The 26584-nt window shown below is 35.6% G+C and overlaps 3 protein-coding genes across 4 annotated transcripts; 1 reads left to right on the forward strand and 2 right to left on the reverse strand.

Moving 5' to 3' along the window:
• On the forward strand, positions 1-12093 carry LOC125823955 (uncharacterized). Its single transcript, XM_049503303.1, has 14 exons — positions 1-104; positions 920-995; positions 1355-1721; positions 3189-3347; positions 4553-4633; positions 6186-6284; positions 6520-6615; positions 6693-6836; positions 7855-7962; positions 8108-8159; positions 8244-8272; positions 9075-9381; positions 10436-10603; positions 11846-12093. The coding sequence occupies exons 3-14, from the start codon at positions 1386-1388 to the stop codon at positions 12067-12069; spliced, it is 1803 nt and encodes a 600-aa protein (XP_049359260.1). The 5' UTR covers positions 1-104; positions 920-995; positions 1355-1385; the 3' UTR covers positions 12070-12093.
• A 1398-nt stretch (positions 12094-13491) lies between these two features.
• On the reverse strand, positions 13492-15286 carry LOC125823951 (protein PLASTID REDOX INSENSITIVE 2, chloroplastic). Its single transcript, XM_049503297.1, has 3 exons — positions 15002-15286; positions 14792-14887; positions 13492-13712 (listed from the first exon to the last, which is right to left on the reverse strand). The coding sequence occupies exons 1-3, from the start codon at positions 15233-15235 to the stop codon at positions 13518-13520; spliced, it is 525 nt and encodes a 174-aa protein (XP_049359254.1). The 5' UTR covers positions 15236-15286; the 3' UTR covers positions 13492-13517.
• An 889-nt stretch (positions 15287-16175) lies between these two features.
• On the reverse strand, positions 16176-25939 carry LOC125823963 (DNA polymerase lambda). 2 transcript variants are annotated; one of them, XM_049503310.1, is made up of 14 exons: positions 25798-25939; positions 25568-25705; positions 21075-21392; positions 20865-20958; positions 20624-20754; positions 20278-20340; positions 19352-19531; positions 19222-19275; positions 18603-18691; positions 17886-17976; positions 17143-17223; positions 16589-16656; positions 16412-16496; positions 16176-16309 (listed from the first exon to the last, which is right to left on the reverse strand). In XM_049503310.1, exons 1-14 carry the CDS (start codon positions 25900-25902, stop codon positions 16214-16216), a joined length of 1593 nt encoding a protein of 530 aa, XP_049359267.1. In that variant the 5' UTR covers positions 25903-25939; the 3' UTR covers positions 16176-16213. The 2 variants fall into 2 exon arrangements, with proteins under 2 accessions (XP_049359267.1, XP_049359268.1); XM_049503311.1 differs by having other exon boundaries at positions 25571-25705; positions 25798-25925.
• Positions 25940-26584: the final 645 nt, after the last annotated feature.

A 26584-nucleotide genomic window follows, 5' to 3' on the forward strand; every position in this document is an offset into this window, starting at 1 on the left:
ACCCACCCACCCCCATCTCTCACACTTACACTCTCTCCATGCGTTCTTGTTCATGCTTCAAGGTCCTACTCAAGAACAGGTCAGTCTCATCTGGTAATTGAGGGGTATGTATGTTTTCTCTGTTTGTTAAAATCTTCGATTTGATGACCCCCACCCCAAATTAGGGTTCAAAATTCGTTAAAAGTCTATTCTTTTTCGATTTTCTGAATACCCTTTACAGTTTTGCTCTTAAAGTTTGCATTTTTATGGAGTTTGGAAGTTCTATTCTTGGTTCTGTGCAACCCCTTTTCAGCTTGGTCTTGTATTGTTAATATAATGTGGACACATGAAAGACTTTTGCTTTTTCCAAAGCATATTGACTCAAAGTTTGGATTTTTGGGGCTGTAGGAAGAAAAATCCTTCATGATATTCTTGAAAATTCAACCTTTAAGCTGTCTATTATATGTGTTGGTAAAATAAAATGGAATATTGTTTTTTTTCTTTTAATGATGCAAAAGGGGAAAGTAGCTTGTATCCTATTTAGTTTTTGTTGTTGTTTGAATTTGGACTGTAAAATAAACAGGCAATTTAGTTCTTATAATCAATCAGTGTAATTAAAAAAAAATTTCTTATAATCAATCAGTCAACTTGGTTGAGTTCAGAGTATAGTTGTGCACAATGGGATTTATTAGTTAGACAAATTTCGCTCGGTGATGTTGTGTCTATAGAAGTGGAAGAAAGTAAAGAGTGGATGAAGAATAAGTTTCTCTGGTCTGAAGGTTTTAGGGAAAATCACTCACACATAACATGTCTTTTGATAAGCGAATTGTAGTTCTTTCTTTTGTTTATACTTTGTAGTTTTGGAACTTTTGGATTTTCTTTGAGTTACTTTTACAGATCTTCTTCTGTTGATTTCCTTGATTTTTCTTTGGAATTGCAGCTTCTAATCTTGGAACTGTTCAATCTCTTCGCAGCTGAGTCTGATTATGTCTGGAGGAATCCTCCCTAATTTGCCTGTAAATAAAACATTTAACTCTGGTTTGCTATTCTTTATTTTCTAGCTTATGTCATTAAGTAGAAGAAAAGTTAACATTTTTAAAAAAGCTTCTTCTTTTGTCATTCAACAAACAAAAGGTGCAGAAATTGGGCATAAAAAAGTTCTTATAAAATACAAGTCTCTGATCTTAATGGAGTTTATTTTAGAATTCCACAAATTATTAGCTGTACACTTTTTCACTTGGTCATGTTGTGTATGTAGAAATGGAGGAGAGGAAATTAGATGAAGAATAAGTTTATTTTCTTCTCTTCAAATGGATTTATATATTAGTTGAACGAGCAACGATACAGTTTTCCATTTTCCCTTTTTGTTTTCCAGAAGTTGGTGAATCTGACTGAAGTCCTGTGGAATGAACAGCTTGTTTCATGCATGTTCAACTGCAATATTAACAAGGACTAGCCATCTTGTTGTGAAGAGTTCAATCTGTGGATTTCCATCTCTTTCATGGAAGACAAGCGTTGGTCATGCTAGAATTAGAAAAGTTGATTCCAACTTGTATTTGAATAGAGTTTCTGTTTGTTGCTATTCGTCCAAAAAACATAGTGGAGATAGTTCTCCATCGCAGAATTCTGATTCCACTCCAGAAATGAAAGAAGAGAGAGATGGTTTCTTTGTTGTTAGGAAAGGAGATCTGGTTGGAGTCTACAAAAACTTGAGTGATTGCCAGACCCAAGTTGGATCATCGGTAACTACTGTTATTTCAGCCATTTATTGATCTGTTGTTGAATCGTTCTATTGTTTGTAGATGACTTTTATCCCCAGGGAAGATATAAAGACACAATACTATTCATCAGAAATTATCCATACATTATGTACAAAATTACTTTTTCATATTCTTGATGATTAATTGACATAGGTAGATTCAGCCAAAAAGTCAAAACCTTGTGTAGTAACAAGATTACCTTATTTTTTACTCTCTCCGTCCATTTTTACTTGTCCAGCATTGACTTGGCACACCCTTAAGGAGCAATTACTAGAATGACAAAATTTACGACATCAACCTTTTTTTTTACTACATCAACCGTTGAAAGTAATAAACTTAATATTATGGGAAATGCACTAGAAAATGACTGGTTAATAATAAGGAGTCGTTTGGTTTGAATTCAAGTTATGATGGGATTAGTTATGATGGGATAAGTTATAATGAGATTAGTTATGATGGGATAAGTTATGCTAAGATTAATTTTTATTGAGTGTTTGGTTTGTTGTATTTAAAATAATAAATCTTAAGAACAACATGTAAGTTTACAAAAATACCCTTCATGGATGTGAAAAGTAATGTATAAAAAATGTTTAAAGGGATAGTTTTGTCATTTAGTCATTTTATCCCGGGATTACTATACCACCCATGGGAAGGGATAACTTATTCCAGTACTAATTATTAATCTTGGGATAAGTTATCCCGGACTTGCCAACCAAACAACAAATTAAGTGGCACTATAATTTAATCCCAGGATTATTTTAAGTTATCCTTCACACCAAACGACCCCTAAGGGTAAATTAGGAACTAAGTGATAAGTTACCTCTTGGTTTTCTAAACTGCACAAGTAATAGTGGACGAAGGGAGTAACTGCAATTTCAGATAAGCTCATTGAGTGACTGACAATTGTTAAGGAATGCTCTAATTGAAAGCGGAGGGTAGTGTAAGAAATTATGTCTTCTATATGTTATTCTTTTGTCTCATTGTATTTGTGAAACAATATCTGTGAATATTCAGAGGATAAAAGAAAGAGGTAAATTGAGTTAATTGTTTACCCTTCCATTAGAAAGTATTTTTCCTAAGTTCTCTATTCATTTTCTGCAATCACGCCTTCTCCATATTGTTAGGATTTCTCTGTCACTTCATCTGCCTATTGCCAGGTGGCGTACTTGAGAACATGTAGTACGGATAGATAGGTCTTCTGCAATAATTGGACGATGCTTGTGAGATGACTTCCCAGTGGGTTCATAGACTTCATACACATATTATAAGGGGTCAAATCTTGTGAAACTTTGGTTCATCCTTGGTGCTGCAGGCTTATTTTAGTGAAATCTAGTTATAACAAATAAAATATTAGTATATAAAAAAAAAAAAAGATGTTATCACAATGAAGTTTCCAGACTTGCAATTGATATAATGAGTTGTTTTCTCTTTCTCTTCTGTTTCTGGCAGATATGTGATCCTCCTGTTAGTGTGTACAAAGGCTATGCCATGCCTAAGGACACAGAAGAATATCTTCTTTCTTGTGGGCTTAAAAATGCTCTCTATTCTATCAGAGCTGCAGATCTTACCGAAGATCTCTTTGGGACTCTAGTACCATGCCCTTTTCAGGTATAGTTCCTGAGCAGTTCTCTTGGATTAAATTTGTTCCTTTTTTCCAAAGGTGAATATTTGATTTCAGAACTTGTTGACTATGAGGTTTCATATACAGATTTCCTGTCTCTGGGAAAAAGAGGCTTTGAGGCTTCATCATTAGAATGTATATTTTGCAACTTAATATCAGTTTATATTTTATATTACTCTCAAAAGAATCACACGATACTGTTAAAAACAATGAGCTAAAGAAAAACTGGAATTGTCATGTTTCCAGTGCAGCTGATCTCCAGAAACAAAACCATGAGGTTCCTGGCTAAATTTGTGTCTTCTGTCTAGAGAGTCTGATCCTGCTTTGGCCAAACTTCTTTTGAAAAACCGAGGGTCTATCGGAAACAACCTCTCTACCCCATAAAGGTAGGGGTAAGGTCTGCTTACATCCTACCCTCCCCAGACCCCATTTGTTGGATTACATTGTGTATGGTTGTTGTTGCCTAGAGTGTCTGAAAACTTTACCTGTTAAATGTTAGAGTTTTCATATTCCAACCACAATGACTAGATTGAAAGAAATTTTTTCAACTTTAAAACTTGGCTTGTGCCTTAATGTTATAGCATGAATGAAAAACTTCCTGACACACCTATTCTTTAAATAAAGAAAGTTAATGATTTTAGTACAACACCCTTACCATTTCAATAATGGTACAAGGGAAAACTGCGAGAGCTTCTTAATCGTCATGCATGGTAGACATACTTCTTTCTGTTTCTTCTATATTGTATATCAAGGATTATCTCTGAATGCTGATACAATATCAGTAGTTTTGTATTTGGCCCATTTAATTTTCTACTGCGTATCTTCATGTCCACATTATAGTTAACTAAAGATCGACTAAGGGGGTGTTTGGATTGGCTTTTTTAAACACCTCCAAAAATAAGAATGTTTAAAAGCCAAAAGCTACTTAAAATAAGCCAATCCAAACAACCTCTACAACAATCATTGCCTCTCCATTCTCTATTTCTTTGATTCTTCTCTGTTTGTCTCTCTGAAAGTTCTTTTGATTTTGCTCTCTCCATGCACCCTTTGCTTTATATGGAATTGCTGGTCAGTTGTATGCTCTGATAGTTATCTTAAAATTGCAGCGCCCAGAAAATAATACATGTTTCTTCTTCCCTCATTTTCTTATATTATTGGTCATACAGCTTTATTAGTATTTCATATTTTGCAGCAACCTTCTTCTTCAAAAAGTGGAACATCTGATCATTTGCCAAAGAAAAGGCCACAGGAAGCAGTGTGGTCAGAATATGCGGTAAGATGGTTGTATATCGTTTTGCAGTGGAAAAGTCTACCAGGGTTTGCAGCAATTTCTTCTGAAGTTGTTTCCACTTTACTCTACAATCCAAGTTTAATTACTTTTCTCAATCATTTTCCAAACAGGGTTTGGTTCCTAAGGAACTCAATGTACTTACATATTATGCTTGCATGCACTTCAATTTATAGATTCCTTTCTAGAATTTTCCTTGAGATGCCATAACTAATGGTTTCGCAGCTTCCAGTTTTTTCTCACAAGTTGGTCTTCTTTGCAAGTTCAATTTTTATTCTCATTCGTTATGAGAGAATTCTAGGGATCTTTCTTTTATGTCTGTGTGGCCCAGTTTTTTAGAGATACAATGATCATTTCATAAGGTGGTAAGTCTCAAACATGGAAGTACTAGGAACAGCGTGATTCTGAAAACCTATTCCCACAGCATTGCCTAGTAATGCAGGTGTAGACCTGGAAAAGATAATTCGGGTAAGTGGTACATTTACCAGAGATGTAAAAGAAAATTTCTCATGATAATAGGCTTCAGAAAGAGAGAAAGAAAAGCAAGGTTACTTGTACATGCATCTTACAGGAAGTACTCCATAAAAGGATGATAAAGACAACAGATTAGTCTTCTTCCTCATAAAAAGTTTCTTAGTCACATGAAATTAATCAACTTTTATTTGTGTGTCTCTCTCTTTGTCACCATTGCATTAACCTTTGCACTAAATCACGAATCGGATCAACTTGATATCGTTTGATGGCCTGAGATAATACTTTACCATGTTTGTGCATTGATACTGGCATACTGCATAGTGGTTGATGTCTGTTTCTCTTTCCTTTATTTCTTTTAAACTGGAACTTCCCCATTGATGAAAATTTTCATATAATGATTCAAGGTTATTTAGGAAGAAATTAAGAGTAATTATCCCTTGAGTTTTTGGGCAGTGTAGCTATATGACTAGATGGGAGATCTTTTTACTTTTTTCTTTATTGGAGCTAAGGTCGTCGAAATTGGCTAATTATTGTTGTGTGCTTGCTTAGAGCCTTTGTAGGGGTTTGCAAATGTTTGGTGAAGTTGAAAAAAAGAGTATTTTGAAGTTAACGTTGAAAAAGGAGTATTTGGAAGTTGTCGGTAATTTTATTTGTCAACAAAAAGGCAAGACTTAATATTTTTGAGAAGTCTGCATTAAGTAAAGTCTTCCGTTGAGTAAGTAAGTTAAATATCTTTAAAAAAAAATAAAAAAAAGTCTGCATTAAGTATGTCAATAGAAAATGTTGTTGCCTTTTGGGAATAGACCATCTTGGTGGTGTTTATTCTACATACAATTGGATGAATTGCAACATGTTATTGTACAAGAGGCACATAAAAGTTGCAGTCAGTGGATTGTTTTCTTTGCAGTATTTTGTTCTACTACCGGCCTTTTTGCAAAGATTGTTATTTATATTGTATTAAAATAGTTGTAACGCTGATCAGTTACATTTTTTGCATGAATAAACTGTGTTTGGCTCAACACTGTTATGGAAATTACTTTGTTTATTGGCATCCCCTTTGCAGGATGCTGTTGGATCAGCGGTTGTTTCAAATGATTCCGCAAGAAAGCATGTCAAGTTAGAACAACAAAAGGGCGACCAAGTTCTAGCTCTACCATCTGGTGTGAGTGTCTGTTAAGATGATGGCTAATCTTTAAGCATAAATAACTTCTAAATGTGTAGTTTACAAAGAAAATGAATTTATACTTAATGGTAGGTTGGCAGGAGCAAAATCCTATTTTTTTACAGATTAATGGTGTAAACTTAACTCTCTGTGGCAAACTATCAGGCTAGGATCTTATTATTTTTCTTGTTGGTTTGTGTTCTGGTACAAAGAATCTGATAGTTGTTATCCTTAGCAGCGGTCATGTACTCTTGAATTCGATGGTGCTTCAAAGGGAAATCCTGGACAAGCTGGAGCGGGAGTTGTTATACGGGCGGATGATGGAAGCATGGTAATGATCACTAAATTTGGAATTGTACTTTTGCCTTGGGTTCTTCATACTTGTACTGACAACCTTCCTTCTAATAGACCCTCAGGCTACGTGAAGGTTTAGGAGTGGCAACAAGCAATCATGCTGAATACAGGGCCTTTATTTTGGGTTTGAAACATGCTCTTAGAGAAGGGTTTACAAGTATTCGTGTTCAAGGTGACTCCAAGCTTGTTTGTATGCAGGTTTGTTTTCTATATCATGTGCTCAGTCACGTATTTCTCCTTTCCCTTGTGTGAGATTATTCCTTTATGGTACACTGCAGTATACATGTCACATTCTGTTGACTGTTTTAAGTGTGATCTAGTGGTGTATGAAGTTGGTTGATAACCATGAGGTCTGGCGTTCAATTCTCCACTGAGACAAAACATTAGGTTATTTCTTCCCATCTATCCAAACCTTGGTGGATAGAGTTAGTAATCTGGTACCTGTGCTGGTGGGAGGTAGCAGGTGCCCTGTCCGTTTTTGATGGGACAGCACAGTTATAAAAAACGTAATTACATTCTTTAATCTTTTAGCTGGAATAACTGGATTTGAAGTGATTAATTTCATTTCATAGTGCCATTTCCTCATGTCTCTTCTGCTTTGTATTTTTCGTCTGTATGGAATAAGTTTCTTCTGATCTCTCTGGCATATCGTAGTCATAATTTCCTTGTGAACTAACTGAACCACCGTGTTAGAGAAGAAAGAAGAAAAGCTTTTCAACTTTTATTATGGTTAAATCAGTAGTTATCACCCAAAAAAATATATTCATGCGTAGGTCAGCTACCACTGTCAACTCAAGTTCAGTGTAAGTGCAGGACAACATATGATTTAAAGAATGGAGAATTTTAACAAATATTTCGAGATTAGTAATGATTTTATGCTTTAGCGATGATACTAATGAAGGATGAGCTGAAATGAGTTGGCAAAATAGGAAAAATTCAGAAGAGGTAGATTCCTGATACTGTGAAAAGGTCGAACCTAGAAAAAGTCTCATTTTATCTCAGTGGAAAAATATTTGACAAGCTATAAGGATCTGATGAGAAGTTCTTTTGCTCAATATTGCTCGGGTTCTCCAAAAGATATGCCACCTCCGTGTCGGATCCTTCAAAAGGCACTGTTTGAAACTCTTGAAGAGTCCGAGCAACATAGCTTTTGCTTATTAGCTGTCCTCTATTCTTAGTTTATTTGACTTTAATCAGATTGTAATTTGCCAAACAGATCCAAGGTCTGTGGAAGGTTAAAAATCAAAACATTGCCCTGGTGTTTGAGCAGGCAAAACAATTGAAGGAAAGGTTCCTTTCTTTCCGCATCATTCATGTCCTTCGGGTAATACTGTAACATCCTTCTCTTCTTTCATTCACACAACATAACTTCAATAATAGCGTAAAAACTACATATATTCCTCATGTCTGGAATTATTACCTATCTTCTCCTTGACGATTTTTATAGCACTTACTCTTTTGTTTTATAGGAATCAAACTCTGATGCAGATCAGCAAGCAAACTTGGCTGTTGAACTTCCTGGTAAGAGTTACTTTCTTGCACACTCGGAATTTGTCATTTTTATAGGTCATGGAAGTTATAATCTAACTACATCTATTAATACAGAGGGTCAAATTCAAGAGGAGTTAGAGAAATGACAAAGCCACACTGATGGTTTTTCGCGTACATTGCAAAAATGTACAGACTAAGGATTTATTTATACTCCCAGCATTCTTACCAACCTAAAGAAGGTTTGTGCTATGAAACCAGTGGATCATTTAGCGTCCTCTTTGGATTAATGTTATTGCAATTAGGAATTATGTAAATGTATTTGGAACAAATGTTATCATTGTTACCTTTAAATTCTCAGCAATGGGTCTGTCTGTGCTCTAGATACTCGCGAAATTATCGATCCAAATTATGTCTCTCTCATTTGTAAGATTATATGTGTGTGCATCAAATAAGTGGTAAGACTCATTGAACTGTGATACATTTAATAGAAATAATGACTAAAACTGTTTGACTAAGTTATTCGTTCTCTCTCTTTTCCGTCAATCAGATTTTATTTCTTTATTTTTTACTCTACCAAAAAAAATAATTATTTATTCATAAAAGATTATATCGATAAGACAAATCAATTTTATTAATTATATTTTGAAATTTTAAATTTGAGTAGCTATTACTTTATATAGTGATTTTTAATGATTAAAAAAAAATAGGAGTATTGAATAAAATAATAAACATGTTTTGATTTGATAAAATATAAATAAAATACTCCAATAAAGTTAAACAAAAATCTCTTGGAAATGATCCTCATATATAGAAGTTTTTAGAACACTTGACATGATGAATTAAATATCTACCGTTGGATAAGTTCTTCGAAGAACCGTAGATGCTTGACACGTATGCAAGTACTGCGTCCCACGCTATTCTCTTTCCATTTTTTTTAAAATAGAGAAAAGTCTCGAGAAAACTGAAATTCTTATGCTTCATTCATCTGCGATGAAGATTTTGATGATTAGGAGGGGTTTACGGTTACTGGCCACCGGAAATTTGAACTCCTCGCCGTTGATTTACCGGCGGCATTCTTCTCACTCGACGTCCTCTTTCTCTAGTTCGTCTCGGTTGAATGCTAACTTCGCCGCAGATGATTTGCTGCTCGGCGATCAATTAGCTACCTTGGCTTCCAAAGCGGAGATTGCTCCGAATCTACTTCAGCCTGGTGTCGTTGTCTATGACGGCGTTTGTCATCTTTGTCACAACGGTATTAATTTATCATCTTCCTAGTGTATGTTTATTCGTGCTTTTAGATGTATACTGCATTTGTGCTTTGATTTATGACTACAGTTGAGTATCGGAGGTTGTAAATGAGTACAGGAGTGCGATTATTGTACAGTTTTTTGTGTTTGTAGTTACATTTGCTATCATCAATTTAGTTTTGAAAGTGAAATTATTAATTTGGCATGAGGATTTATTGAGGTTGGTATAGCCATGGCTATACATGTACATTTAAGTCTCCAGTCATAGGCTTCACTTGTGATTTTTTTTTTTTTTAGCTTGATGACTTGAAATTTGAATTTAATTTTTGTGGTAAAGGTGGGAGTTCTGCTTATCTGATGTGAAATGGTTATCATTTGATTGTCGAGAGAGAAAACATCCAATGTGCACTTGCAAGCTCAAGTTGTTGTATCGTGTATTCTATGTCCTTTGTGACACATGTATCCTTTAATAATGTATGAGTTGTACAGCATGATAGTTAAGACAACTTTCTCAGTTTTGAACAAAAATGTAAAAATGTAGTACATGAAGTTTCGAAGTTGGAACCCAAAGCTCCTCAGCCATTAATTGCTGCTTTATCTCTTTTTAAAAGAAAAAATATAATGACAAAACTACTATGTTTCAGTGACATATCTAATCAACTTGAATAGGATTTTAAGATTTGTCACGATCTTTCACATAAATTAGTAGGCAGGAAGATGGTAGGAGCCACCATTTTGAGAATTCAAGCAACGTAGCTTGCTTACTGTCCTAGTAGTGTATTTTGGCAAGCATTTAGAAAGTGACAAGTCACTTTTGGGCAAAGTTTACTTGTACAAACCGAAGAACAGAAAGTTAGTTTATAAGAGAAATCTTCATTAATGTCTCATTGCCTCAACTAGTTTGGGATTGAAGCATAGTTGCTTGACTGTCTCATTGGATGATGGGGAAATGGTTATTCTTTAGGTCTAAACTTCCGTTGGCATAGACACAGGAGCGGAGGGGTACATGCATAATTGGTCGTCTCAGTTTATATGAGCTTCTTGCCATTTTATATGTAGGTGTGAAATGGGTGATTAAAGCTGACAGGGATAAGAAAATCAAGTTCTGTTGCTTGCAGTCAAAGGCTGCTGAACCTTACATGAGTGTGTGTGATCTTGATCGAGATGACGTTCGTCGTCGCTTCTTATTCATTGAAGGCCCAGGTTTATACCATCAAGGCTCCACTGGTTAGAACTATTACCCTGTATTACTGTATCAACTTGACTACCTCTTCATTGTGGTTTCACAATTATTGCCATTATATAAATATTTTTTCTTATTTTTGTATGTCCAAGTAGCATCTAAACTTTTCCACGAGAGCCTGGCTAACTTGTAAACGCAATGCATCTGACTGCTCCCGAGTTGTCCTTTCATGAACTACACAATCATTCTTTGACAAGAAATTGTTTGCAAATATACTATGGCAGATAGCTATGATAAATTTAGTTTATGAAGTTTGCTTTACGTAGCGCTCAACATTCTGGTAATTGGATATTGATGGGTATCGGCTTGAGCTAATTGTTAGTGTAATGAGATATGTGCTAACTCCTACTGCCAATCCTTTGGACAGCTTTACCCCCATGAATTCAGATCCGATTGCACTGAATGTGCTTCCAGCTAATATATTTGGAATTGTAATTTATAGTTCTACCATTGTTTCAAGGTGCACATAAACAAACAGATTTAGAGCATTTAGGTTTATTTGAACTGGTATTTTTGGAAATCAACGTGGTTGTGGTTGTGGTTATGGTGAATTTTTTAATTTTTGCCATGAATTTGACAGTGGCATGGAGTTGAAAATCACAAGTTGTTATCCTGCCTGTGCTCCTGCCACATACATTTTTTCTTCATTTACTAGAAGACATGAATCTGTAAGAATTTGCTATTTCATTTTTAAGCAGTATTCAGGAGTCTGAATTGGATGGTTTTTCTTAGGTAAAAACAGTTGAGCAGGGAGTTAGAAAGGTAACAGGGGGGATTTTGCAATAAAAATTGTTCTTCCCTTTGCAACTAGTTGTTTTTTCTTTTTTAAAGTTTACAGTAGTTAGAAATCCTGGAATGACTTGTCAGGTAATTTACCAATCATAAATTGGGGGGAAATTTTTTTCATTTGAACTTTCTTCTAATCAAATCACAAAGGAATCAACTATTGGCTAGATTACCCCCTTTTATTTTTATGTTTAATTCTTTTTATGTTCTATAATGAAAAAGTTATCATGATTCATCGAAAGTGGAATACCGAGTTTCATAGGCTGCTTGCTTTCTGTACATTGAGATCCAGTGTGAGTAGCAGCCTTTCTGCAGATCGTTCCTATTCTTGCAGAATTAAGCATACTCAGTATGTTGCTTTTGTTTTTTCCTTACTAGAATTGGAATGGTATAGTTGGCTGTGGAAATCACAAGTCTAATATATCTGATTTTTGCTGCAGCTGCACTGAGGGTTCTAGCTCACTTGCCATTACCTTACGCTGCGCTGAGTTGCCTCATGATTGTACCTACTCCTTTAAGGGATGCTGTTTACGATCATGTTGCCAAGGAGAGGTATAAATGGTTTGGGAAGAGTGATGACTGTTTGGTCCTCCGGGAACAAGACTTGCTTGACCGCTTCATTGATAGAGAAGAGCTGCTTGAACGTAGCCGATCAGTCTTGTGAAATGCTGCTTCAATGAGTATGAGAGTGGAGGTCGTTTTTAACAGGAAGTTCCAATTAACATTCTTTTGGAGTTGTACGTATGTAGTCCATCCATAGTATACATACACTAAATATAATCACGAGTGTGAAGAACTGGGAATGCCTTCGTTTTTTGTCATTGACGAAAAGTACAACACGTTCAAGGGGAGTATACTATCTGTCCAGTTACTTATGTAGACTTTCTTTATAGTAGATACTTCTGACTTGTTGGTTAGCTACTCGCATTCAGTTGTACATTTGAACCTTTTACCTGTTGAGTGCTTAATCATTCAAAAGCGACGTTTGGTTTCATAATAGTTTTCCATGGTTGTGTCTCCTTCCGTTGCCATGCATTGTTAGGATTTTGCCGTGATTTTCTTACCATAATTTAAGATTTATTTTTCTTTAAAGAAAAAATAAAACATTACCATAAATGTTTTTACTTTTCTTGAAAGGAAAATATAGTATTATTTTATATTTGGTTTATTCTCTCCTTTAGGACACCTTTTCTAGTAAGAAAAGGTTTTAGGACTCTATAAATATAGGTTTGTTTTCTTCTAACACATATAACAATAACATCCACAATGTAGTAGTTTAAGAGTCTTGTTTATGAGGAGATCTATTATCTCTAAAGTTTCAATGTTTTTCTTTATATTAGTTTTGATATAATAATATTTTGATTTTTAGTATAAGTTTTTGTTATTTGATTTATCAACTATATGATTTGTAAATAGTAAGCTTCCGCATGACGTCCAATCACCCTTCAGAACCCAACATGCATTACCTTGTAATGTCTTCCATGGCACTGTCTTCATCTTTTCGTTGCCTTGCTTTATTTTGTTAACTTTATGTAATCTGTTTTACTTTCTACTATCTCATTATATAACTCTTGAATTCTTTGCTCACCTCTGAAATCTTGTGTTAAGTCGAATGCAAATTCTAATCGACCTTCAAATATAATGGTTAGGGTGGGAGAAGTAATGACATTTCTGCATGTAAAACTTTTCATCTACATGCCTATGGAGGAAATTCCTTCTATCTATTACTGGTGCACCATTTTAAAGGTGAATATACATATTGATAATAGATTTAAGATGACATGTACTACATTGGGTTGGTGTTAAGGAGTTTCTTGAGCAATACATTACCTTATTCAGATCGTATAATAACTAATATTTGAAAAATGAGCATAGAGTAACAATGTTAAAACATTAACGGTGAGCATAATAATATAACAAAGAGCCATCGTGAGAATGAGAAACATTTCTGACTAGTTTCTCTAATTTCTAGTCCTATACTATCACATACTACTGTAAAGGGAGTTCCCAACAAAAAAATAGCATGCATCAAAACTTCTGGCAACAGATCTTGGTTGTTGGATCATCTTTTCTTGCCACTATTCGAATTCCTTCTGGATCTTGGTTGTTGGATTATTTTTTCTTACCACTATTCCATTCCTTCCAATCATTGTCAACATGACTTTGTGCCCATTTGACTGCAGCACGCGCAGCCTGTGGTCCTCCTGGTAAACCTCTGTCGTTTATGGTATCTGCCATATCGATGAATGGAACAACCAGTAATGTTCCTGGACCACCATACTCAGCATGTAAGAACTCGTTGAGGATCTGTTCAATAAATTATTTGAACCAGTGTTATTTACATTTCAGTATTCAGCTCCTGGAAAAATGCAGCTTCAAGCAAGAAAATAACAAGTGCAAACTCAAAAACCTATGAGGAAAAAGCATCTTGGCCAAGGGAAAAGATGCTGTGCAAAAGATTTACATTCAACTTCCAAGGATATTGGTAAAGTTTATACTAAACCGTGTAATATAGCCCCAAACAAGACTTTTCACTGCTTTCTCTATTTGTTCCTTAGCAAGTACTTCGTCCAGAAAAAAATGGAAATCATATACAGTAATATCAATCAATCAACCCAAACTCAATCCTAAGTTAGTTGGGGCTATGTGAATCTTCTATATTTAATCCGCTCTATTAATTAGATCCAAATGGTGGCACACGTAACTGCAGTATCAATTGCAAAACATGCCTACCAAGAGGTCCTAGATTTATTTCATTGAAATCCATAGCCTTTAAGCTATTCAGTAACTCCTATTACAATGGGTGATAACTGATAAGTACTGTGATTATCTAACAGCTAAAGAGAAACACATCGACTGATAGTGGAATCCTGCAGAAATGAACATACCATTATGTCTCACACTACATAATGTCATCTAAAGCATAAACAATTTTCGGGCTGCAATGCAGGATTCTTGAATTACCATTACATCAAAGCCAGCAGAAAAGTAAATATTACAGGAAATAAAGGTAATTTATGCTAAGTTAGTATCTTCTCATTTGTTCAAATTTTGGTGAACAAGAGTAAAGATGCAGGCAATGGCGGAGTACATAGAACGAATGATGGTCAGTTGAACACCCTTCATCAACAAATTATATGCTTTTTACAGAGAAAATTATACTGCATATATAGGTCAAAAACTATTTTTCATACATACGTATTAAATCATGAACACCCTCGACGAAAATTCACGCTGTTAAGCACGTTTTATGAGGGAGAAGCAGGTATCGCGATTACATTGGGTATGTTGTTGTAGAGTAAGATATCAGGTATCGAGTAAAATTAGTTGAGCTATACGCAAACTGACCGGAACAGAATTAGTGGATGAAACAATAATGGAAGTACCTCAGTGCAGATTCCAACAATTTCTTCAACAGAATCTCCATAGACATCCTTCTTTGGAAGTTTCTTAAGCAAATGATCTCTGAACTTCTCCGTTTCCTAAAACCCCAACAAAACCCAATAAAAATCCGAACATTTTTTACGAACGGGTGAAATAAAAGAGACCCAATTAAACAAAAGACGACGACGAAGAAGAAGAACAAGAAAACTTACAGCATCAGCAAACTCAGGAATGGGGTCAGGGAATTTGTATTCAGCAGCTCTGCAAATAAGGTTTTGTGGGTTTCTACTACTGCATCGTTTGGGAGAAACCCAAGTGGAAATACATGTGTATGATGAAGAAGATGAAACCCAATTGACTGAATTTGAAATTGGAAGATAAACAGAGGGCGAAGACGAAGAAGAAAGAAGAATGGATGAAGAGACAAGTGAAATAGCCGAAGCCATCTTAGCACCCAGAGTTAAACACAGCCCTTTTCTCTTAAAATATAAAATCTTATCTATACTACAAGTATAGCTTATTGCTGTCTTTTTTTCAAAATATTCGAAAGTAATATTTATGTGTTAGTTTCATATATTTCTTCCCCAACTTTCTATTGAGGGAGCCTTACAAAAAATATCGAAAAATTATATCACCAAAATATTAATGAACTAAATATGTGCAAAAAATGGAGAGGCTTCACGTACTGCTCCCCCAACTCCCTATAGAGGGTTCTGTAAATGTGTGCTTCAAAATAATAGCCAAAAGTTATTTCACCAAAATATTTCATGTGCTAACACACACGAAAAAACTAAAAAAATTGCCTAGCTCCTAGCGCTCCTAAATGCCCAAAATATGTGCAAAAAATGGTGAGGCTTCACGTATTGGTTCCCCAACTCCCTATGGAGGGTTCCGTATATGTTTTGCAAAACAATGGTCTAGAAGCCAAGTCACCAAAATAATCATGAGCTAACACACGAAAAATTGAGTAAATCTCCTAATTCTTGTAAAATAGCTACTAAATGCCCAAAATATGTGCAAAAAATAGTGATGCTTCACATATTGTTGCCCCAACTCCCTATGCAGGTTCCGTAAAGGTTTTGCAAAAACATCATTTGTAACCTTTTGTTTTCAAAAAACCAGAAGGGAAAGACGAACATAGGGACTGGACTTCACATTTTTGCTCTTGTTCTTGATGGTGTGTGTTTCGACATTGACAAGAAAGAAGGCAACTATTTTATACATGCCCTTTGATACACCTATATACATAGTAGTAACTATTTTAATCACATAACATTTTGTTCCATACATTTCAGACATGGAGTTCAAAACATCAGCTTGATCAAAAAAAAAACTCTCCCTTGGATTTGAGTCCGGTGTCCTAAGTCCCACGAAGAGCTAGCAAAAGTGGCACAGCTCAAGATTCAAATCTTTGTTAGGGATTCTCATAAATTCCTTTCATGTGGTTCCAGCGCGGGAAATCCAAGGAATTCGAACACTTGCTTCTCAGTTTCAAACTTCAAGCTTGCACTACCTTTAGTCTGTGTAGTAGACGCCGAATTACACCAACACGAAAATGAAGAAACAATGAAAGACAGGATAAAGTGAAACATATGTTGCAGCCACAAAAGCAAACTATTTACCCGTTTTCCACCAGAACTATGAGTAGCTGGATATAGCCCTGTATCATCCAAAAGAAAGCCCTTGGATTCTGCTAATAATCTAAGCCTGTAAAAAACATTGGAATAGGAATTTGATTATAAAGAAGTGGCCGAAATGAACACTTGGTATAGCTGGGGTAGCGAGTAAACGAGGCATACCTTCTATTCAAGACGTCATTTCCCGTCCATGCTATCAGTCCAAATGCATATATATCCCTTGGATACACCTAACAACAGAAATCGAGAGGCTGCAACTTTTACATACTCGTGTTTGATGCAGGTTATTTTCCAGCAGCAATGAATGAACAAAAAAGTAAATCCAGATCTTACACTTAACATATAACAAAAGTGGTCAACAGTTAAAAGGACTTGGAACCAATATGAGACAAAAGCTATTCTCACACCAAGCTACTTTTCTTTGATTATTTTTTCTGTTTATTCTCAAGAACGAACACGTCGGTGATACTCAGCATCTCATATATCATAAGAACTTCTTTTTAGAATTGTTTTTTGCAAAATTAATTGCCAAATTCAGGAAGAAGGATATGCACTCCTTATACTTGTTATTAATGGAATTGACCACTACATCTGTAAAACACCAAAAATATTGCAGAACAAGGATATGCACTCCTCTTACGTGTCATCAACTGAATAGACCACTTAATCTGTAAACAACCAAAAATATCTGACAAATGACATCTCATCAGTATTACCTTCAAGTCAATACGATGTCGCAGTTCTCGACCAGGATAGGTGCAGAGGCCAAAATATGTGTCAACTCCTGAATCTGTACCCTGTGATCATATGAAACATTACTTCAGTTTCACCGTTAACAAGAATAAGATTTCGTTTAGTTTGACATTCAGTAGAAAACGATTTGAAGAAGATAGAACTATAGCTATTAGAATTAATTTTAGTTTCTTAGACAACTCCATGAAAACTACAGCCGTGAACCCACAAAATTCTCTGAGAAGAAAACATACTTTGAATAGTGTCTGTCGAATGAACAAAGCAAATAAGTGAAATCACGTTACATTCTGTTCAAATCCCGAACAACGCTTACAATCTAGATAGGAGTAAGAACTAAAGGTTGGAGTAAACTTATCTCGACACTACTAATTTTCACAATTGCCCCCATTGTCGTAGATATACCACTATAACAACAGAAAGGCACAATAGATAAAATACGGCACCAAGCTTTGGATTGACGAGGTTAACCATGGAAGTGGAGTTACTATTACTAATTCCTCCAGGCAAATAGAATAAAACAGACTGTCCGAGTTCACCTAAATTGACACCTGAACTTTAATAAAAGGGAGAATGAACAAAAGGTAAATTGGAAGTTTAAAAGCTCCAGTTCAAGAAAACATAAAAGCTCAAAATGAAAGACAGCTGAGAACATGATTAATAAAGAAACATAAAGAGGACAGGTTGTAAACTGAAAGTAAGTAATTACCTCTGTGCTATGAACACTGAAGACCAAATCTTCTCTCAAAAACTCCATGTCCTTTAGACGCTTTACAAACTTAGGAAGAAAGCCTTTATGACTGAAATAATGAAGCAAAATTATCATATTTTTCAAGTATCTGAAATGAAATTGACATGACAAGGAGATTAATAAAAATATTTAGGGTCTAAGCACAAATACTACAGGGAATCAGCAAGCGCGTCAAGCAGAAACAAGTAACCAAGGTGGGTGGGTTAGTAGAAGATTAGAGAGGGAAAAGAACCACCAAGCACTGGAAACACTCTTAATCCTATTTCATTTAAGGTTTAAATGGAATATTTGTGAAGAGAAACATGGAGTAGATTATAAACATCAAAGTGCAACACGCCTCCCCCCCCCCCCCCCAAATAAACTTTTACAACATCATACAGAAAATTATTTCATCTTTATTATTATGAATATACATTGGGTATGTTGTTGTATAATTATGAGTACAAAGGAATCGAAGTCCAAAAGTGGTTTCGTGTTTCCTGTAGAATTATCTGTCGAACAACCTTCAGATTTCATAGAGAAAAGCTAAGTATAAAGAAATCTATGTGAGAGTGAGACATAAGCCCTACATTGGGATGTGAATACCTAAAAAAGAAGTTAAACCAGCATACACTTGAAATCAACCAAACTAAAATGGAAGGCCTTTTTTGAGAGATTACCACGAGTGAGCCTTACCTTTTTCTATCAGGATGAGTAAAAACAATATCCATATCACCACAAGAAGCCTTTCCACGTCTATATGATCCTCCACACACAACAATCACCTAAAGCAAGGGATTCATTATATAAAAGTTGCATGTTATTTTAACTTCTCTAGCCAAGTTCAACAATATCATAACGTTATAGACCAAACTTAAAACCAAAATATAGTTAAACATTAAATTATCTTAATAAGTGAGTCAAACCCAAAATGATAAAATTGAAAGAATTGCAAAGCAGTTCTCCACGCCCCCACCCCCCAGAAGAAACAGAAAAATTTCAAATTTGAGTTATTTTCCATGCTAAAAATGCAGAATAAGATCTAACTAGTTGAACATATATCTTCAGAAGAATTTATCGATCCAATTACTTTTTCTTCATAATCTTCCTCGACAATGCTTCTTAGTTTGACCAGCATCAATAATCCTTTTGCAAATGGGACCATGACTGTAGGCCCTCCAATTCCATTTAGTCTCAAATATATTCAAGCTTATAAGCATCTCTTTTCCACTTCAAGACTGGAATGAGCAATGTCCAGCAATTCGTACATTAACATGAAAGTAATGTTCAACAAGTAATTGGACAAAAGCCTTACACCAGGCAAAATTTCCTCTCCAACTTCCTGTAGCAGACGTTCCATCTCTTCGACCTACATAATCAATCATCTCTTTAGAAAAAGCAACAAGTAGTCATGATAGTAAAAACAGCAAAGCATAATAGGCTACCTCATGCCGTGGAATCCTGGTTTGGATGTCATCAAAATATTTCAACCCTAACCTTTGAGAATGAGTCAGTGACTCCTCATTTCTGAGGTCATCAAGAGTTCGGTGTCCTTTCTCATAAAGTTTTAGGGCAGTGGCTGGACCAATACCCCAAACCTCTCCAAATAAGCTGATTGTTTTTACCTGTAAAGTCATGATAATGTCAGAAGAAGGGCATCAATTTTTTGCTTGCTCAGTTCAGGTGACTCTAGAGATATTTTGATCGAGTGGTCTGAGAAATGATCTCTTCGAATATTATAAGTGCATTATCCATTTTCCTAACGAAAGCTATAAAGCACTTGAATGTGCTCTAAACAATTATTACAGACAAAATCTTGCAACACCTGGTTAAACTCCTACTACAGGGAGATTAAGCCAATAAGCTTTCCAGAGAGCAGTATAATGTAAGTTTGGTTAAAATTAGCTCTTCAGCTTCAAATTACTTTAGAATAGCCAAACAAAATGTCTGAATGTATATGAAGCTTATGCTGCTTTTCCTTTCCCTATTTTAAATACAATACTAAACAGTGTCGCAGTTCAATTCCTTCCATATGTGAATCAGCACAAGGATACAGAAAGAAGAAATGAACAAAATATACGAACATGAAGTATGCTAATAAGGCATAATAGCACGATTTTGAAAGCTTTTGACTTCTGTCAACATATTAGCAAAGATTGATTATTGAGCCAGAGTCCAATAACATGTAGGAGCAGCACACACATACACACAAACAGTAGAGCTAATTCAGAAAAGATCGACAAATTGCTTCTTCACAATTCACTAGAACAATGCAAATCAGGTACAGATCTCGCAATGATCATTGACAAGTGACTTGAGCTACTGCTAACATATTGAGCGCTTCTGACCAGAAAGATTCCCATAACATCACCTTTTCATCCTTCTCAAAGTGTTCCAGTTTGGACAGCTTTCCTGTGGTCACTATCTCCTGAATCTGCAGTCAAAGAACACTATCCTCTTATTCGGTAGATTTAACTGTCCTCTTATTCGGTAGATTTAACTTTAAGCTGGAGGCGAAGGTATTCATGATCAGGAAACCAAAATCCAAGAAAGTGATTTAATGGATAAATGGTTCCGCTTGTCATATCAATCTCATTTCATGAAGTTTGAATAGCTAGAAGCCAACCTCTGGTAACCTCACTCGCGCAAAAAGCAATTTGAAATGGTGTGAAATAAATATATTTCTAGTAAGGCTTTAAATAGAGGAATTCACTTACATGATCTTGCATCGACTTTCCAATAGAAGGTAGGTGCTTAACCTGGTCCACACTCTCAATTTTGAATGGCAATTTCTCAATAACTGGTATAGCTTTATAATAGCTGAATGATCTCCGGTCATCACCCAGTGCTATAATTAACTATCAGTCATCGTATCATACTTTGAAAGTTTAAACTTTTAACTCAAAGGCATTCGTGAGAAAGAAGCTACAAAAATAAATCTATGAAAAGATATTTTACCTCTATATATGTTGAGAAGCTTCCCAAATATCTGAGTGATATTTCGGTTTAAATCCGGAGGCTTATAAAGTGAAGATGAGTCTGATGTTCCAACCTGGTAAAATAATGGTGGAAATATAGATGAAACGGGTGAGAATCGTCCACATGGCAACACCTGTACCTCTGCTCAGGAAAACATATCAAGCAAGGGGAATTTGCTGCTGAACTTACAGGCTTATTAAGAGAATCAATGGCCTCAGGACTTGTCACTTCTGGGCTTGAAGAGCGTGATGCGAGTGAAGAGGCACTTTTAGTATCTCGTGAATCAACACGGTCTTTATTGTCATTCATGTGTCTTGGGCTTGAATTCTTGGCATCTTCAGCAGATATTCGACTTTTCTTTAGTGCAACTCTAGAATGACCGTCATTATCAGCTTTAGGACTAAGGGACTCTCCTCCTCCTGATTGCAGGGATAAGACATACAGATCCTCAGATGCTTTTTCTCCTTCTATTAAGCTGTCCTCTAGCCACTGATATGCGAGAAGTTTCTATAGAAAAACGAAAAACAATCACCAAGATAGTTGGAAAAAGAAACATTTTTTTATCAATCACTACAAAATGCATCATCTGTCAAACAGACAATTTGTGTAAAACAACATATTTAGGTCACCGAAGCCCATTGAATATGAAAGGATTTCAGAAGTTCGTAACTATATGACGAAAATTATAAGCCACTCCTAAAAGGTTAGCAGTAATATAGAAGAATTTCAGAATTCTCAACTGTCCTAAAATAACAAAATGTTACCTTAAAGCAGCCTATCAAAAAGATTAGTAATTTGAAGCAGCAGGATAAGAATGACATCAGCAAGAAAGGTCAAAAATCTTACAAACAAAAACCATATATGTGAAAAAAACATTGAAATTTGAAGAATCCAAGAAAGTAATGGATCAAGAATAACGATAAATTGGAATCCAACTGACCGACAGAGGAAGGCATATTCACAGATGGAAGAGGATATATTATTAGCGAAGTGCCCATTTACTCAATTATCACTGAGAATTCTAAAATGCTCAACCAAAAATTAGGAGTTGTCTTTTAAACCTGTTCAAATTCTAGTGCTATTTGTCTGACTAAAACCCCTGTCCATCATTCTAGGGCCAAGCATATAGATATAAAGCATCATTTTATTTGAGATCATATTATAAATGGTGATACTGAACTTTCTTTTGTGAGCACTGAATTTTAATTGGCTGACATTTTTACAAAACCCCTGCTTGAAGAAAGATTTTGCACTCTCAAAGAATTATTTCAATCCTCTTTTATTTTATGACTTCATGTTTCCTATGTGAGTTCATTATTTGTTTCCCTCTTTTTCTGCAAAAATTCTTCCTATTTGCTGCCTTCTCTCGTCTTTCCATAATTATGTCTTTTCCTTTCACACCACAAACCCTTGAACTGCCTCTAACTTATATCTCTCATATTCGTTCCTTTTTTTTTCACTCTTCCAAGAAATCCTATTTTGAAAAAAATTCTCATGGCTAAATCACAGAAGTGCTCCCCTATAATCACTTGCAAGAGTGCCAAAAACAAAGGAAAAGGAATCTCCCCTTTCCGTCGATTTTGATTTCTCTGATGAATCCTTTCACCCATTGTCATTCCTCTCATGGTTAAGCGGTCTGGAGACTATGATACTTCTGGAGAATCTAAGAAAAAATTCAAGTTTGATCTTGGTAGTTCCTTGGATGTCAAAATTGACTTTTGGTGTCCCTCTAATGAAACCATTTTTCACTCCCTTAAGAACAAAACCCTCGTGCATGGTAGAATCGTGGATTTGAATCTTCTTCTTTCCCTTCACTGTCCAGTAAAAGACTTCTTCGAATTTCAGGGATGGGCAAACATCTTCTCAGCCCCAAAATCGCCTATGAACCTTTGTTCTGTCTATTTTATGCTAATATCAGATCTTCTAAGCGTGGCAAACTGAAAACTCTCCTTCTCGGTAAACGATTTTTTCTTGACTATGATATCTTTGATACTTAAGAGTTTTTCACCACCGCAGAGAGACCAAAGCAATGGATTTCAAAGTTAGTATCAAAGATATCACAGTCAAGTAAAATTCGTTTACCAAGGAGAGTTTCCAGTTCACCACGCATAGAAGATATGAAATTAGCATAAATAGGCAAAACAAAGGCTCATAGGTGATTTTGGGAGTGGTTGAGAAGATGTTTGCCCATCCATGAAATTCGAATAAGTCTTTTATGGGACAATCAAGGGAAAGAAGAAGATTCAAATCCACGATTCTACCATGCACGAGGGTTTTGTCCTTAAGGGAGTGAAAAATGGTTTCATTAGAGGGACACCAAAAGTCGATTTTGACATCCAAGGAACTACCAAGATCAAACTTGAATTTTTTCTTAGATTCTCCAGAAGTATCTTAGTCTCTAGACCGCATAACCATGAGAGGAATCGGATCACAATGGGTGAAAGAATTCCTCAGAGAAATCCGAATCGATGGAAAGAGGAGAAGAAACAATTCTTTTTCCTTTGTTTCTAGCACTCTTGCGAGTGGTTATAGGGGAGCACACTTCTGTGATTTAGCCATGAGGAAAACTTCAAGATAGGAGAAATAGGACTTTTAGGAAGAGTGAAGAAAGAAAAGGGACGAATATGAGAGATATAAGTTAAGAGGCAATTCAAGGGTTTGTGATGTGAACGGACAATACAGCAAAAGGGCATATGATGATTATGGAAAGACGAGAGAAGGCAGCAAATAGGAAAAGTTTTGCAGAATTGAGGGAAACGAATAATGAACTCACATAAAAAACATATAAGGAAAGATAAAGTCATTAAATAAAAGAAGATCTGAAATAATTCCAAGAGATTCTCTGAGAGTGCAAAATCATTCCTCAACCAGGGGTTTGTAAGAACATCAGTCAATTAAAATTCAATGCTCACGAAAGAAAGTTCAATATCACCATTCATAACATGATCTCGAATAAAATAATGTTAAAAACATCTATTTTCATCGTCGATCTCTCCATTACTTTGAACTGAAGACCCAAGATACTTGGAACATCCCACCCTCTCTTTGGGATGACCTGAGCATCCAATCTCACTTCCATGCTAACCTCTTGTGTTGCATCACTGAACTCGCACTCCAAGTATTCTGTCTTGGTCCTAGTCTTGCTCAATTTGAACCCTTTAGACTCTAGGATTTACCTCCAAACCTCCAACCTAGTATTAACTCCACCGCGAGACTATCAACTAGTACTATATCATCAGCGAATAACATACACCAAGGCACTTCACCTTGGATATGCTGCATCAATCATCCATCACTAAAACAAATAAGAACAGATTAAAAGTAGCTCCCCAGTGCAACCCCATCATGAAGGGGAAGTGTTTCAAATCATCTCCCACTGTCCTCACCCTGGTCTTCCCTCCATATCCTTAATCGTCGTAGTGTAAGCTACAAACACACCTCTAGCCTCTAAGCATCTCCGTAAAATCACCCTTGGGACTTTGCCGTAAGCCTTAACTAGGTCAATGAACGCCATATGTAAAACCCTTTTCCTTTCCCTATACTTCTCCACCGGTCTTATCACTAGGTGGATGAATTCTATAGTTGATTGCACTAGTATGAATCCAAACTAGTTCTCGAAAAAAGATACACCCCTTCTCACCCTTATCTTCACCACCCTCTCCCAGAATTTCATAGTGTGGCTTATCAGCTAGATACCTCTATAGTTGTTACAATTCTGAACATCGCCCTAGTTCTTGTACAAAGGAATCATCATACTCCATCCCCATTCTTCAGGCATCTTTGTTGTCTTAAAAATGACATTAAACACTCCAAACCTGCCTTGCCTATGCTCTTCAAAAACTCCACCAGAATCTCATATGGCTTGACTACTCTTCCCCTACTCATCCTACGAATAACACCCTTATAATCTCTTCAATACCCAAAATCCTATCGGCTTTTTGAGTGCTCCAACGCTCCAACACAATGTCTCTATCCTCCTCTTCTTCCTCGTCTTTGACGCACTTGGTCTAGGTCTTGGGCCTTCGTCTCTCTTTCCTTGGCTAGACTGTACAACTTCTTATCTCCTCCTTCGTTCCTTGGTTTTCATACAAGCGATCGAAAGTTGTCGACTTTGCTGTCGTAACCACCGACTTTGTCTCCTTCTTTGCCACTTTTTACCTTTCCCTATTCGCTCGCTTATCCCCTCATCTTTTCCCTCCACAAAATTCACTAAGCCGACTTCTTTTCTTCCACTTTCCGTCGGACTTTACCATTCCACCACCAATCCCCTAGATGTCCTCAAAGCTACCCCTTGAAACCCCCAATACCTCTCTTGCAACTTCCCTAATGCAACCAATTGTCCTATCTCACATATTGCTCGCATCACCCCTGCTCCCCCAATTAGTCGACGCTCTCACAAGCTGACGTAGACACCAGGTTATCAAAAGAAAAATATAAACAAATTTAACTATAACTTCTACTACTAATCAATCCCAGACTAATGGACATATGGATAGACAAATATGAATTCCGTTCCATTTGGACACATTCTTCTATACTATCCAAACAAACTAAAGCTCCTAGTAGACACCAGTTCTCATGTAGCTGTACCAACATGATAAATACCCATTTAACCAAAAAAACAAAACATCAAAAAGTCTCAATTAAAGAGTCTACAAAGTATAAGAGTTAATAAAGCTCACAACTTTGGCGCGAATCAGACGTTCTTTATCAAGTTTCTGAAGAAGCAAATTTGCATCCATAGCAAAAACATGAGTGACATTTTTAGTAAACCGGTCCTCTAATTTAGCCCCCATTTGCACCAATTTCTGCTTCCATATCTGCAACCAAACAAATAAAATTCAAACAATTAAGAAAAAAAAGGAAAAATTTGAATAAAAGAGAAATTGTGGATAGTTCATCGGGTTGAAACCTGTAGCCGCCGGGATTGAACTCCGGTTTCGATTAAGAAGACAACCATACCAGAAAATATTCCGTTAGGATCAGACGGCGAAGATTTATCCTTCTTTGGCGCCATTACAGTCTTCTTCTGAAAGTTTCAGTTTTGATGTCTCATTATACCTGCCTCCATTTATAAATAACACAAACGGTCGATCATTTGAGGTTTTATAAACAAAAAAGCTATGAATAAATTATTTTATTTTTTTAATGTTATAAATAAAAATAATGTACTTGTTAGATTTAAATTTTTAAATAAATTTCATAGTTTAAAAACTAATACATTTCTAATGGATTCATAACGAGTTATTTCGTATGGATAGAAAATTAAACTCTAAGGAATATATGCATTTAAAATTAAGTTAAGATTTAAATTTTTTAAGTTTGATGTAAGAATTTTACAGTTATAAATTATTTTGTAAATTTCAATTTTTTATTGATATTATACAATTTGAACTGACTAAGATTTTGTCCAAACTTTTAATAAAAGGATATTGAGGTTGTTCATCAATACTTTCATATTCATTTTTATATTTGTCGTCTCTTGCTCTTACACTTAAATAACTTGTGCAATCATCTCACCTGTGTAAGTTTCAAGGATAGAAAGAGTATATATATAGTAAACATCAATAGTTTTTCGTGGTGAAGTTATGATCATAATTGATAGACAATGTTTAAATACAAAATTTCTCTATTTGTACTTGAAATTTATTATGTGTATGACATCAATGATGACTATCATAAATATTTATATAGGATCA

This window comes from Solanum verrucosum, unplaced genomic scaffold (assembly GCF_900185275.1).
Source record: "Solanum verrucosum unplaced genomic scaffold, falcon-dt-bn FXZP01000786.1, whole genome shotgun sequence".
Taxonomy (NCBI): domain Eukaryota; kingdom Viridiplantae; phylum Streptophyta; class Magnoliopsida; order Solanales; family Solanaceae; genus Solanum; species Solanum verrucosum.

Coding starts and splice junctions, on each gene's coding strand:
- LOC125823951 (XM_049503297.1), bottom strand. CDS start 15,235: ATGGCTTCGGCTATTTCACTTGTCTCTTCATCCATTCTTCTTTCTTCT. Junction 14,888..15,001: donor TTCCTGAGTTTGCTGATGCT/GTAAGTTTTCTT, acceptor TTGGGGTTTTAG/GAAACGGAGAAGTTCAGAGA. Junction 13,713..14,791: donor TTGTTGGAATCTGCACTGAG/GTACTTCCATTA, acceptor TTTATTGAACAG/ATCCTCAACGAGTTCTTACA.
- LOC125823955 (XM_049503303.1), top strand. CDS start 1,386: ATGAACAGCTTGTTTCATGCATGTTCAACTGCAATATTAACAAGGACT. Junction 7,963..8,107: donor GCATCATTCATGTCCTTCGG/GTAATACTGTAA, acceptor TTTGTTTTATAG/GAATCAAACTCTGATGCAGA. Junction 9,382..10,435: donor TTGTCATCTTTGTCACAACG/GTATTAATTTAT, acceptor TTTTATATGTAG/GTGTGAAATGGGTGATTAAA.
- LOC125823963 (XM_049503310.1), bottom strand. CDS start 25,902: ATGGCGCCAAAGAAGGATAAATCTTCGCCGTCTGATCCTAACGGAATA. Junction 20,755..20,864: donor GCTTCTCAACATATATAGAG/GTAAAATATCTT, acceptor AGTTAATTATAG/CACTGGGTGATGACCGGAGA. Junction 16,310..16,411: donor ATAGTTCTGGTGGAAAACGG/GTAAATAGTTTG, acceptor TCTACTACACAG/ACTAAAGGTAGTGCAAGCTT.